General features: G+C 35.9%; 1 protein-coding gene across 1 annotated transcript in view; it reads left to right on the forward strand.

Annotated features, from left to right (window-relative positions):
• The window catches only part of LEXM (lymphocyte expansion molecule), a 351,176-nt gene that overhangs the window by 248,305 nt on the left and 87,302 nt on the right, over nt 1–15,569 (forward strand). The window contains exon 8 of the mRNA XM_044085500.1: nt 3,139–3,267. Coding sequence (XP_043941435.1) covers nt 3,139–3,267 — 129 coding nt within the window. The remainder of the gene's footprint in view (nt 1–3,138; nt 3,268–15,569) is intronic.

Consider the following 15,569-nt stretch of genomic DNA (forward strand, 5'->3'; position numbering starts at 1 on the left):
CAGTTTGTTTTCTGGCCTATTTTCAAAACAAAGCAGGCATTTTGGCAATAGTTCACAACCAGGTCCTGTAGGCGGCCCAGAGCAGTGTCTCTGATATGGCATGCTGATCACTACTATGGCATTAAAAACACCAAAGGTTTTCTGGTGCCCAAAATGTGTGTCAGTGTTACTTTACAGTGGTTACAGACAAAGGCTTGTACATCTGTTATAGAATGTGTCATGCAATTAGGTCATTTACTTGCCTTAAAGTAGTGTCAAAATTAAGGAGATGTTCTAACTGTGATGTGCATTATAGCTCATACTGCTATGTGCTATATTAAATAGTCAAAGGGCATTGCCATGCTTTTAAATTGTACTCTTGAGGTACAACCCATGTTAGCTTATATAATTGCACTGAAATAACAAGCTGCAACTGTCATGAGCTCCTCTACCACCAGGAACCTCATTTATGGTACATCTAGCCTCTAAAGGACCCACTCTACAGTGATTACTGCATATATTATGATTTTGGTTGTATGCAGGCTGTTGGACCTTGTGAGTCCCTGATACATACTCAGTTGCATCTACACCATGAAGAAATAAAGAACTGGACTTCTGAAGGCCTTAACTGTGTTGGGGTCTTTGTCAAAAATGTCATACATGCTGGATTTAAATATGCACATTTTATACTACATAATATAAAGGTACATGACAGTGATACAGTGATTTGATACGGGACCCACTGGCGAGGGAGAGAATTGAAGATGAGTTACTAACACAGGCTCATAAATTATTGTCCGTAACTGTGAAATGTTTGAAGATACACTTTATATGCAGTATAAACTTCTTCCCTTTCCAACTAGTGGTGCTACCAACCACTACAGGGTTCAATGCCTCATGGGGTATTTTCCACATTTATTTGGTAATCCTGAAAATTAGAATTGCATGAGGCCTCTGTTTGACCCAAAAATTGTGTCATAGGCCTGTTGGCAATAAATGAAAAACAGTCCTTCATGCTATCATATGGTATGAGCATGTACAAGATATTTAGTTTTAAAAAAGTTACATCACTATTATAATTTACAAACTAAAATTTTAGTTTAATAATAACAAAGTTACTTTGCTATTTTAAGTTAGAAGCTGAGATTTTAAAACAGGTCTATAAACGTTTTGGACAGGGTGTTCCAGAATGTTGAGAAGGATGATGAATGCAAGATAATCCACTCCTTTCGGTATGTCATGATTGCATCAGATATATGGCTGTGTACTACTTTACATTTTTGGAACCAAACACAGTGTTTATTGTCCCACGTGACAGCTCCCATAGCCAGTTCAAGTGGTGCTCTACACCTGCTATGCAGCAGTTGTTGTACATTAGTAAACATGAAAATATTCCCATTTCACATGCCTTAAATGGCAGTGAAACATTTCTGGATGGCTACTATCTTGATGGCTGGGTTGAAATTAATGGGTGAAGCTACATGCAGATGCAGCAGTTGGGGAACAACAAATGCAAATTATCCACGTGTTCTCCTATGGAAACCAAGTAAATTTTTTTTTCCACTGGAAAGAAAACGTGAACATCATCTTTTGATGTGTTCGCTTATTCACATCTGTAGTTATAATTACACAATATATGTGTGTGCATGATGGGTATTGCCTATGCTACTGTGATGCATGGTCTGGTAGGGAGAACACTAGCATGATCAGATCTGACAGCACAGCGTTCGATTCAAAGATGTGGTCATTAACCACTAATGAGGTGTTTCACTCTCTTTTTCGCTTCTTGATAATTTAGCAATCCTTAGCCAGTTAACACTGATGGTGAGAGTGTCTTCACATACTTTTTAGCATCAAAAGAGTTATACTGCAAACAAAACCCCACAATTTCATCAATAAAAACTATGTAAAGAAAATCAGATGAATTACAGTTGGAATTCAGGAAAAGACAGACATAATTAAGAGAACTTACTGATGACTGCAACTCCCTTTCTATCCCTTCTCCATCACCACAAAGGACATTTTCAGTCGTGTTTGTGTTGGGCAGTCCCAGTTTTTAATCTTCTGTCCCAACACTAATATAGTGTACATGAGGGACATTAAATGTCTAATTTTCAGAAATATCCCCCTTTTTTCCCATTTTTGCACATGGGATTGGGGTGTCACATCAACAGTGGATATCATTTAAAACCAATGTTCCACAATATGCCTGCATTTAAGTTCTAATTTGTTACTTTTGTAATTTCCTTATACAAATAGTACATTTTAGACATTAAGACACTAAATTACAACCACGGTACTTTTGCTAGTGTTTTCACCATTTAATCATGTTACCCATGAAATCAGTACCCCAGACTTACAATGAGGCATGTAATCTTCCTCAGGTTCATGTTTAGAGAAGCTGATGATGAGCTTGGGGTAGTGCCAAAGGCATAAAAAGCTGCATGCAGCTTCATTTTCATATGTGGGTTGAAGTTCTAACACTTTTTAAAGGTTGTTTGTAGTATGGCTGTTCTACAGGAGATCATGTAATTGTTCACTTTCATTGCCTGTAACAATGCTTGGGAAGCTACTCAAGTGTTAAGACTTACAATTACAGTAACTATCCTAGAAGACAACACGTTTGTAAAAGGTACATACTGTTGTAGTAGCTGTTTGAATAGAGGTCAATAGGAAAGCAAAGCTCTATTCTCCTTCCATCCCTGTAAGGAAATTGCACATTCTTATCTTATAGCTGTTTTATTAGGATATTACACACTTAATGTATGGTTAAATAGTTATTACAAAGTACAATGGTTTGCTACAAATGCACTTCCATATGAGGTCCAGAAAAAGCTGGAAGAGCAGAAAAAAAATAACCTCCTAACAATGCTGGCTATGTGATAAGTGCCTAATGCACAACTAAGGCAACACAGAATGCTGCAAAAAGACCAGCATAGACCTTCACAAGAATAAGAACACAGCTGATTAAAACTCCACCCAGGAAAAGAACAACATAGAAGGTAAGTAATCCCAACAGCTACAATTTAATCTTACAATAATTTCTCTTCAAAGGGCTGTTGTTATGGTACCTTACAAAACTGTATTGTTCTTTCTGATCACCTGAGATTTTTACGCATTTCAACATTTGACTTACAAGTATTTATTCTTATTTTTTAGAACTCTCCAGGCCCAGGCCGGTATGATACAAAACCTTTGTCACATCCAGAGAACCAAAAACAACCTCCATTCTTATCTTCCATAGATAGATTTGACAGCAAGGCGGAAAAATTCTTCACTGGAAATTTTGTGAGTAGCATGTTTTAATTCTGTTTAAATGGTTAAAAAATAAGTGTCTATTAATGCAATGATATATTTCAATATTTATATTTTATATATATATATATATATATATATATATATATATATATATATATATATATATATATATTGTATCAGTACAGCTGCCCATGTTTGGCATTAAAAAGCAAAGTAAAGAGGATTAAGATAAGATTCCCAATTTTATATGTGAATCACTAAAAAAAGTAATATAAAATATGTTTTGGAATTAGATTTTAATAATGGAAGCAAGTAAGCAGTTCAGATAATTTTCATGCAGAAGAATGAGTAGCTATGAAGTTTATCAGAGTTTTCAAAGGTCATAAGTGAAATATGAGATGTGTTAATATTGGTTAATATTTATGAACCTTAAGTATTCTGCAATAAGCTGAAAAAGTTGCATTGAGGTGTAGATGTGCTTTACAATTATAGCGCTGCAATGCTATTATTGAATGATATTTGTCAAACAGTAGTGTATGCAGGAACTTGCTCTAGTGGGTGAACCAAAGCTTCTGATTCACCCCATAAACCAGTTACCATGATTAGACCACTACTCAGTACGAATTATTACAAACATTATACATCACATACTTTTTTATATAGCAGTCATCAATCCAGCATCACATAAATTTCTCAATCTCTGCCTTCCTTTAAATCTCAATCCTCCTCCAAAACATTATTCTGTTTGTATTGTTCCCACACTTTCCATTTTTTATGTAATTTACTCCTACATTTTTCTAAAGATCCCACTTCGAGTTCTTTTACCTATGTTGCAACATTCAGTACTTCAAATACAGTTGGTTTAGAATTTGATTTCCATTTTAGTAATTGTTTTTTGGCAGCTACCAGAATGAAACTTAGCAAGACCTTACTACACCTAGGCAATTCAGATATTGTATCTAAGCTCAAAAAAATAACAATAATAATAATTTCCTGGGGACTTCCAAGATGGCTGCACATTGAGTGACACTGTAATTCTAGCTCTACTAGTGTAAAAACAGAAACCCAGCGGAAAAGGCCAGTGGACTTTTGTGTTTCTGGGTAAATTTCAGTAACTGCCTAGTAAGTGCACTGCCTGGATGCCAAGAATAAAGAAATACAGTGGACATGAAAATAATTAGCAATGAAAGGTGAGGAAAAACACTGACTTGGAAAAGTACTACAGCTATTCAGCAAAAGGCAGTGCAAGCTCCAGACTTGACTTCCAGTAACCTAGAGGAAAATATAAGGCAACTACACATAGACCTGGTTAAAAAAGCACTGATGGAGTATGTCATCTCAAACAACAAAAGGCTGGAAAAAATGGAAAAAGCTTTAAACAGATAGTCAGTTGGGGTGATAAAGCTGCAAAAATCAGAGGATGAAATGATGAAAAGACTGGCTGAATATGAGACTGTTCAAGAAGAGATGTTTCAAAAAATAATACAGGACAGAGCATGTAGGGTAAACCTAAGATTTTCAGCTGTACCAAAGAAGCTGGAAGAAACAGACTGTATTAATTTTATGAAAGCACAAATAAGCAACTGGACTAGTATTCCATAACAGGAGTTGTTAATTGAATTGGCACATTCTGTGTATGCTCCAAACCCGGCTGTGAGAAAACAAACTAGACCTTTAACAGTAAAGATGCAATTCTACCAGCAGAAGGAGTTGATTCTGACAAAACTGTGGCAGAAGGACAAAGTACTAAAGGTGGGAGGCAGCAGAGTGTTTGTGGAGAATGATTACCCACTGTACAACAGGCAGAAGAGGAGTACATTTATTCCAGTATTCAGGGAATGTAAAGAAGCAGGCATGAGACTCAAACTGTGGTGCCCAGCTATCTTCAAAATATTCTTCCCTGCATGGATAAAATCATTTTTTGATGATGTACATGCTAAGGAGGAAATACAAATGTTTGTCCAACAAAAAGTGAGCTGTGAAACAGAAGGATATTCTGCTTCTTGTTCTTCTGGTAATGAAGACCACAGAGAGACTGTGCCAGTGAAAAATTTTCCAATGTTTCAATGGAAAATGCTGGAGAGAAGGAAAGAAGCATGAGAGTTGACTAGAGGAATGGCAAGCACATTGGAAATGAAGCACAGACAGGATTTGGGAGATGGAGACGAACAGGAATAAAACCAGTAACTTGGAAATTGATAAATGTGGGATTACAAAGCAATAATTATATTTGTGAAATATGACAGAAAAAGAAAATCTGAAAATATTGTACTTGTTTGGACATTGTTGGACTTGTGAGGAACTCCAAAGTATATGCTCTACTTCATGTCATTAATGTTTGGAAAAATACTTGAGGAGGGGAAGGCGGGGGAGAAAGTTAATTGTACGAAAACAATTTTTTTCTTAATAGTGCTATTTTTATAGTGTATGATTTTCTTTGCATGCTATAAAGTAACGTTTTCTCAGTTGTTTTTGTGTGTAATGGGATACTATTGTAAACAGGTGTTCCTATTGTTTCTCCCTTCTTCTCTCTTTCACCTTGTTCAGTTTTAAGAAATGTATACACTGCAATGTAAAAAAAAGTCTGGTTAAATGAGCATGCCTAAAGAAAAGTGAATGTGCTTTTTTTCATTCTTGCATGGGGGAATGACTGGATTAAGACCCTTAGCTTGATCTAGTAACAAGTTTGAAGAGAAAGCAAATAAATGAAAAAGAATATTTAATATCATAAGGCGTTTTTCTAGCAAATAAATGTATGCTTAGTAGCAATTCTGTATCTGATCCTTATGCCTCCATGGAGACAATCTGATAAAGAGCAATTGGATACAGTCTGATAAAGAGAAATTAGCTAGAAAAAAAAGAGGTAAATTGCCTAGGAGAGAATGTTCTCTGAAAGCATTCAGGTGTTTCCCAGCTGGCAGAGCTATAAGATTAGACAAAACCAGACAGCACTTAATAGAAGCACAGGCTGTACCATGCATCTTAGCATAGATAACCTTTCTTTTAGATTAACTCAAGTATGTGAGTGTGGCTGTCACTTTAGGACATTTGTTTCGATTAGGAGGATAAAACTTCAATATTTGAAGATGCATATAGTTTTGTGTGTCAGTATTAAATTAATAGGTTTTAGGGGGTATTGGGGTGTGTTTGTTTTTTTTTTTTTTTTGAGGGCTTTCAATAAAACAAAAAGTTTTGTAAGATGTGACATAGGCTCAAATGAATATGACAAGAAACAACTGTATAAAACTATAACCTTCCAAACAATGTATGCTTGTAACACAAATGCTGTAACTAGACATTTATCAAAAAAGCTGTTATACATAAAAGGAAGGAATAATAACTTTTTAATACAATGATGCTTTCTGTAATATCTTTAAATGTCAATGGTCTTACAGATAAATACAAAAAAGAAAGAGTAGTGAACTATATTAAAAATGTAGAATGCAAATAGCTATGCTACAGGAGACATTCTTGGAAGGACCTGAACATGTGAATTTGATAAAGACAGGTTTTCAGCAGTATTTGGAGCACTAAGGAGCTACTGGCAATGGAGGAAGGTTGCATTGGCATGTATTTATATTCCAAATAAAACTGCTATCAGCAAGGAGTGTTACCTATAGGTGGGCACTGGAATTTGATTTTCAGCAGTGAATAAATGATTGGGGGGCCCAGAAGGGAAAGTATAACAAAGGAGGGTAGATTTTTTAAGAGATGTATGAAAATATTTGGCATGGAAGATGTGAATTCAGCACTAGAGTTAAGAGTGAATTTACATATTATTCCCCAAAATACAAAAACTGGGCTAGGCTAGACAGAATTTACATTTCACAGGAACATGTGCATTTAATTGAAGGTCTTGATATGCACACAATAATGATTTTAGATCATATGTGCCAGTAATAACTAAAATAAAAACAAAGGGTAATAAAATAAAAATGAGACACTGGTGCTATATCGCCTATATGTTGAAAAGAGAGGAATTTAAGGAATGGATAGTGGCAGAGCACCTCGCTGACGCTGTTCAAGAGAAATCTAGACCTGTGGGATGGAGATGTTGGGTTTTTACCCGGGAATCATCTCTGGGTCACTGCACAACAAGGCAATAAACAATTATTTTCATATAGTATTTTTTTAATAATTAATTTGGGCTAGGCTTTATAAATGCCTTTAGGATAGCTAGCAATAAACCTATGAACCTATGAACCTATGACGTTATTAAGGAGCTATTAGAAAAGATAGAAATTTCTTCTGAAAATATAGCTAGGGATTGGTATAAAATTAAAGTGGAGTTTAAAAATATGGTGAAAATAAAAGATAAGGAGATATGGTCAAGCTGTAACAAGAATTATTCAGAGAGACTGACAAATTATAATGTATTGCAGAATAGGGGGATCTCACAGAATAAGATGAGGCACAACTACATAATGCTAAACAGAAAATAAGGGATTACCTCAACAACATACATGAGTTTAGAAAGATTGCTGTTAAGCAATTGTTTTTTGATAAAAACTCCAGAGCACAAAAACTATTAGCACAATGACTCAGACAACAGAAAGTAGAAAGGGTTGCCACCAAGCTGAAAGAACCTATAACAAGGAAGGTAACAAGAGATCCTGTAAAGATATTAGAAATATGTTGGATATTCTACGAAAGTCTGTATAAAGCAGAGAAATATGGAAATCAAGAAAAGGTACAAATGGAAATGTTTATGGAAGAATTAAATATGCCAAGGTTAGATGTAGATGAGACTCAATTACTAACAGTTAAGATAGGAGGAGATGAGAAAAAATGGTGATGTATAACCAGTCTACAGGAAAGTCCCCAGGAATAGATGGTATTCCTGTGAAAGTTTGGAAGCTAGGAGGGAAAAACTGATAAAGATCTGGGAGGTATTGTTTAACAGTATTTTAAGATGAAGAGAAATACCAATTTCCTGGAAGAGAGCAGTGGTATCTATAATACCTAAAGAGGGTAAAGCTCCATCAGAACCAGCTTCATACAAACCCATTTCAATACTAAACCATGATTATAAAGTGTTTATGTCTATAATGTTTAAACAAATGGCAAAATTGATGCCAAAATTGCTAGATATGGCTCAATGTGGTTTTGTGAAAGAGAGGCAAAGATTTGACAACATTAACAGAACACTGGTTATCCAGAGAGGACCAGAATGTAAGAAAATACCACTGTTGTTGGTGAGTCTTGATGCAGAGAAAACATTTGACAGAGTAAGCTGGGACTTTAATGAGCAGTTCATTGGAAGCATTTGCTTTCCCCTTCGTTATTTGCATTATATTTAGAACCATTGGCAAAGAAAATAATGGACTCAGAAATTCAAGGGTATAATTGGCATGGTAGTCAAGAAAAGTTGGCTGTATTTGCAGATGATATTATTTTATACCAGACAAAACCAGAAAAGGGCATTACAGTGTTGTTGAACATTTTGAAACAGTTTTATGTCTTTTTGGGATACAAAATTAATGAAGCTAAAACAAAGGTAATATTGGTAAATTATGTACCCACACACAAATTCATTCAGCAATATCTGCATTTATGGGGACATGATAAAATTAAGTATTTAGGAGTATGGATTAAAAATTATTCTAGTTTGGCAGCTAAGGATATGTAGGAAGAGACTAAACAAAAGATAACACAAAAACTAGAAATTGGAAGCTCTGTAATATGGATATGCATGATAAGATAAAAGCAGTTAAAATGTTTTTAGTCCCTTTATTCTTATACACAGATCAGGCATATTTTTATCAACCATAGGAGAAATTGTGGATAATAGTAAAGTGCTGAAGGACTTTATCTCCGAGGGGAAGATGGCAAGAGTCAAGTGGGATAAGCTGATTCTCCCAGTCGAATAAGGTGGATTGGGATTACTCAATTTGAAGAGGTATTCCAGAGCTACACAGTTAAAGCTCCTATACATAGTACAAGCAGAAACCAATAATTCAAAGTGGAAAGTGATGATGATGAAACAGGGAAGCTCAAGAAACGAGGAGAGACTGGTATTTTGGATGCAGATCTTTAAGGAGAATAGTAATAATGAATCAGAAAGAGTGTGTATATTGTGGAACCTTGAAAAATAATTAATAACAACAAAAGAAGATTCACATCATCCAGGCACAACCAAGCATTGTGTAGAAACCATTGCGAAATAATTTGAGGTAAAATAAACTACTTTATTTAAAAATGTTGAGCGCTTTCATACCAGAAACTCAGGACTTCGTCAGAACAGTCAGTAAAACACAGTACACCATTTTAAACCCATATCCTAATCATTACTAAAATGTGATTGGACAGGCAATTAATTAATCAATCATTTAAACCATTTAAACAAAATTTTAAAAGTTTTTTCCAACCACAGTTTACTTCCTTTGAAAAATCTTGTCATTAGAGAAGGACAGAATGTGAAGTTTTTATGCATACAAATTCAGCTTGAAATCTTTGTATAGTATACCTAAATAAAATGAAATAAAATACATTGTGATGTAAATACAATAAAAATATTAAAAACATATAATATATTCTTGTAGCCTTAAACTGGTAATGTATTTGTAGACAAAAACAATAAATTCATAACTTTGCTGCTCTCATTTTTAACACAGTAACAATAGAAGTGTGCTCATTCAATCCAGGGAATATGGTAGCATCTAAGCGTATTTGCCACACCATCTCCCTGTATTCAATCCAGTTCTCCCAATGACCACATCTGACACCCTGATTAACAATTTTCAAAATTCCCAAAACAAAGTTTGTGAAGCCTTGGCATATCAGAGAGTGTTTATAAAGAGCATTGCTGGTGTTCCTTTTTCTAATATCATATAAATGCTCATATATTCTTTAAACTAATTTTCTCTCTGCTGTACCTATCTAGTATGCCTGACATTGCTTACAAATAGTTAAATACACCAATCCCTTGATTTTTCAATTTCATCTTACAAAAATAACTTTAGTATTGCTATATTTTTTTCAAAACTACACTTTCCTGACTTAGGACTCCATAAACTATCACCCTATAAGCCTAACTAGCCTGGTCTGCAAAGCTATGGAGCGTATCATCATGGAACTCATAAACAAGGACATTGGAAACCTCCAAACACTGGATCCTACCCAATTCGGCTTTGTTAAGGGCAGATCTTGCCTCCTGAAATTGGTCAATTTCTTTGAAACAGTCACCAAGGCCATAGACAAAGGGAAGGTAGTCCACACAGCCTACCTTGACCTTACAAAAGCCTTCGACACAATACCCCACTCGGGCATCAAAAATAAGCTCACCAGCTTAAATATCAACCCCTATGTCACAAGATGGGTTGCAAACTGGCTTAGGGATAGAACCCACATGGTCAGAATTGCAGGTGCCATGTCAAACTCTAAACCAGTTACAAGTGGCGTCCCACAAGGCTCAGTCCTGGGACCTCTCTTGTTTGGTATATATTTCTCTGAGGTACAGGCTAACACAGGAGGACTATGGCTGACAAAGTTTGCAGATGACTGCAAACTGGGGGCCATAATCGACTCTGACACAAGCATCCTCCAAAAAGGTCTCACAGAGATGGATAACTGGTGCCAGAGCCATGGCCTAAAGCTAAATGCCAAAAAGTGCATAGTAATCCCCTTTGGGAAAAGTGCCCACAAATTACCACATAGGTGGTAATCCATTAAGTACGGAAGAAGTAATTAGGGATTTGGGGACCCAAGTAGACTGCAATCTCTCCTTTGACAATCACATTGCCAAAGTGGTTAGAAAGACATTCTATATAGCCCACCTTATCACGAAGGGGTTCACATCTAGATCAAGAGAGGTCATTGTGCCCCTCTACTCATCACTCATCAGGCCCATAATTGAATATAATGCCCCATTTGGGATGTACCTTACCCAACACCTGCTACATCTAGAAAGACCCCAAAAGTACCTCACCAAGAGGATCAAGGGACTCAAACAGATGCCCTACGCAGTTAGGCTAAAGAAACTCTAGCTTTACTCAGTTGCTTACCGCCTACTCAGAGGCGATCTGTGAAAGCCATGTCCAACCCAGAATTAATGGACATGCTCCACCTCAAGAAATCCGAATCCATCAGAACTACACGCTCCAGTGACTTAAACCTCAGCACAGAAATAAATAGAACATGCTGGAGGGACAGATTCATATCCCAGTGGCTCCCCTCACTCTGGAACAAAATCCCAATCCATGTCAGACAGAGCCCCTCAATGACCCTCTTCAAGAAGAATCTTGACGTTTGGATGGGAGTTGGGATCTCTTCTGTGTCACTGCTAGACAGAGGCATAGTAAACTAACCTTAAATGGGCTATCTTCTGTGACCTACTATACAGAGGCACAGTCAACTAATCTAAGAAGGGTGGTGAAAGCCAAACACACTCTGGCTAGGCTTGTAAATGCCCTAGGGCAGATAGCCTAGTATCAACCTATGAACCTATGATGTAAGAAAAAAACTACATTTCCCACATTTCGTTGTGACTATGTGTGGCTTCCCCCAGTCATTTTCCAGTATATTTTTTATGTTATTGTCTACTTTGTAAACAAAGTGGGGTCTTTGTTCAAAACACATAATCTGTTTTCAATATAGGCCAGTTCTTAATAATGTCTTTTTACAAATGAACATGTGCCATTATATTTGATTGCCATCGAGTTGTGAAAATCAACAGTATTAGTGTTGTGTAAAACACAAAAAAGCTTAACTTGTGTTAACATTTCTTAGGAGGGGTGTATATTTAACCCTTTCCCTCAACAACCTCATCACAAACATTAGATAATAAGTCTTGTGGGTATCCGTGATCTAAAAATGTGCCAGTTCTTCAAAAAACAAGTTATCTTTGGATACCAAACTAGCGTTTAATTGGGTTCCTTTTACAGTGTGGCAGGTGTGAACTATTGTATTGAAGACAAGAGATGGAAAAAGTGTTCTTTCTGTAAATAAAGGAAATCAAATATTTGTTCACCAGTCTTAAATGAACGTCAAGATAATGTGAAGTTTTGAATGAGTGTTTGTGTGTAAATCTAAGAAATGAAGTAGTGCCAGAGATGTATTTTAAAAATGTCTCCAGCTCTTCATTGTTTTCCTGCCAAATAATAAAATGTCATCCAGGAATCTACCATAAAACATCCAGTAGGAGGGAAATGGAGTTTAGAACACAAAATGTTTTTCCCAAGTGAACATAACTAGGTTAGCAAAAATGGGGGCATAAGCCACCCCCATGCCCTCCTTTTACCTGCCTGTAAAACTCACCTTCAAAGTATAGGAAATTATTTAGTAAGACTAATTCCAGAAGTTCAACCAACAATTTTAGTTCCATGTGTTCCAAGGATTCTATTTCTAAAAGTGGATCTTGAAAAAAGGAAAGTCTCTGGTCATGGGGAATACTCGTAAAAATATCAATGTCGTCAGTGGTAATAAAGTTAATTTCCCTAAAAATGCCAGTAATCCTTTAAAATATGATCGGTGCTTCCCAACATATTCTTGAGTTTCCTGTTAATATATACTGCCGGGGGTACATTTTGGAGGCTTGGGCAGAAACAATTAACTCTGTGTTCTTGTGTGTTTCAGGAATGCCAAACACTGCAGGAAATATGGGCTGTTTCATCAAAAGAAATTCTTTAGTTTCAAAGTTAATAACCCCTTTTGCAAATGCTTCTTCCAAAAATAAATCAGTTTTTTGGTATGCAATATTGATTTTCTTTCTTGAATTGGAGCGTGTATTTGGAATCATCCTGCTGTAATTCAAAGATCTTGCCAACATAGTCTATCTGGTCAACCAAAATCACCCCCTCCCCCTTGTCTCGTTTCTTAACTCGTATAGCTCTATCTTTACTCAAACACTCTAAAGTTATATGATTGTCTTTTGTCAAGTTAAAAAAGAACAATTATGCTTGTAGTTGGAAAGGGTATATAAGTCCTTTTCATATACCTTTTCTAACAAACTAATAATGTTGTTTAAAGATGGATTAAAAAGAGTCTTCTTTTTTAACAGGGTCTGGAAACATAGGCTTCCCTCACTGTATATAAGTGCTAAGTTCAGTTTCCTTGTGAAAAGTTTAAAATCAACGTCTGCTATGTTCATTATGTTTATTGGTGCAAATTTAAAGCTTTTTTCAAAGAAAGAAAAATGAACTGGTTCTAAAATTACACAAATGTAGTTATAAATAGTGAAGCCATTACTACAAACCACTGTATTGTCACTGCTAATAGAGGTATGGTCATTAAGACCAGGCAGGGCCTTGGAATTCAACCTGAGTTGCCAATGCAACTCTCGTTCTTCAGTCAGATTTTCCCATGGTCCACCCCTTGGGTTTTTAGCTATATAGTCTAACCCAAAGAAAAGGAAGTAATGCTCAGGATACTTCATAATGTTCTTAACCAGTGAACTTTTTATATTTTGTTTCCTAATGTCCAAGAGATGTTCATATATCTGTTCCCTCAATTTCCTTTGAGTTTTACCCACATAGAACCCATTACATTTCTGACATAAAGCTAGATAAACCACCCCCTGTGTTTTACAATTGCAACAGAAGGTAGCTTTAATGTTAACCTCATTAACAAGAACAGAAGCATCAACTAAAATGTGTTTGCATTGAAAACAAAATCCACATTTGGCAGTTCCAGGCTTTTTGTTACTTTTAAAACCACCCATATAGTTCTCATGTTCTAAAAAATTCTTTAAAGTTTTGCCCTTCTGATAGACGACTGACAGTTTTTCAACTATTTTCTCAGTGGTCCCATTAAAACAAGTAAACACAAACCAGTTTTTATGTAACACCTCTCTTATATATCGATCCTCAAAAGGTTGCTCCATAATAAATGACAAAGTGTAATCATTTTCTGTTTTTGGGATACAATCAAACATTTGTTCGACTGAATTAAAAGATGTTTTTAATAAGGGTACAATGGCTGCTTCCTTCCTTTTTTGTGAGTGGGATACCCTAGGGCAAGAAACATGTCAGCCAAATAGTGGCTTTCAAGTTCATATTGATCATCGTCAGAAATTATTCTGGCCAAACATATATATTGCCCCTTCACAATGCCACATTTTTGATGCTCAGGGTGATTACTTGTGTAATGCAACAAAATGTTACAGTATGTATATATTATTAGTTATTTAATCTAATATGTCTTAATTATTGAAACACTGGTACATTAACCTATTTCAGTAGTGTGATGGTGAGGGCTAACATTGATTGGATGATGTTCTGGGTTAAATCCTATATCATCATTATTATTATTATTATTATTATTATTATTACTGTTATTATTATTATTATTTACTGTTCTTTACCATTCTTTTCTATTTAGTTCATATTTGTATGTCTTAGTATACGTATTTCTGACTTTCTGCACCATAGTTTTTGGTCCTTGAGTTGTATAATACTAATATAAGGGAAGGTGATACAAAAACTCATACAGAGTGAGTGAAAATTAAATGGATAATGTTGCTGTGAGCTACTAGAGGAAAAGGATTAAATGAGTATACCCCTTTAAGACCTATCTTAAGGTCACGGGGTTTGAGACGTTGATTTTAGAGTATTTAAATGTGGTTTCATTAGTGTTTTATTGGATGTGATGAAGCACCCAGAGTGGGTGTGAAAGTACTTATCTTTTACTATAACAGTTCATTCATTAAAAGTAATTTTTTATACCTGTGCCACCTAACTGGTTCTTTTATTTATCTGTTTTTTCACATAAAACAAAGTTAATTTACGTTAAAAAGCTATATTTTATTTAGACATGCAATTATATTTAAGTGGGTTCCTTAAATATGTTATTGGCTTTGGTGGTTACCCTGTCTTTTAGGACTCCTACCATTTGAAGTAATTATGTGTTTATTTTGGGTCTACTGAAGTAGACCGACTCCCACATCACTGAGAAAAAAGGACCAATAAACCCAGAAGACTGACATCCAGAGCACCAACTTTCCACTCGAGGTAAGTAACCGCTTGGCCATCGAGCTGAACTTTGCCCCTTACCCCTGTGGTAGTGCATTCTCGGAGTTGGTATATTTAGTTGGGGGATGTGGAGGGTGAAGCTCCCTACATGGGGGGAGTGGGGGGGCAAAGCCCCCTACATGGGTGGGTTTAGTTTTGTTTGGTTAATTTTTTTTTTTCGGGATGGCCAAGCCGTTACTTATTTCAAGTGGAAAGTCGGTGTTCCGTATTTCGGTCTTCTGGTTTTGTTGATCCTTTCGTCTTGGCGATGTGGGAGTCGGGTAAGTGAAACATTGGTCTACTGAAGTAGATCTGTTTATTTCAACCCCATCCCAGCACTAATCCTAAACCTATTTTCAGACTTATTATAGTGTTAGCCTGTTGATT

The sequence above is a fragment of the Protopterus annectens genome, chromosome 10.part0 (assembly GCF_019279795.1).
Source record: "Protopterus annectens isolate FY-2018-M chromosome 10.part0, PAN1.0, whole genome shotgun sequence".
NCBI classification, from domain to species: domain Eukaryota; kingdom Metazoa; phylum Chordata; order Ceratodontiformes; family Protopteridae; genus Protopterus; species Protopterus annectens.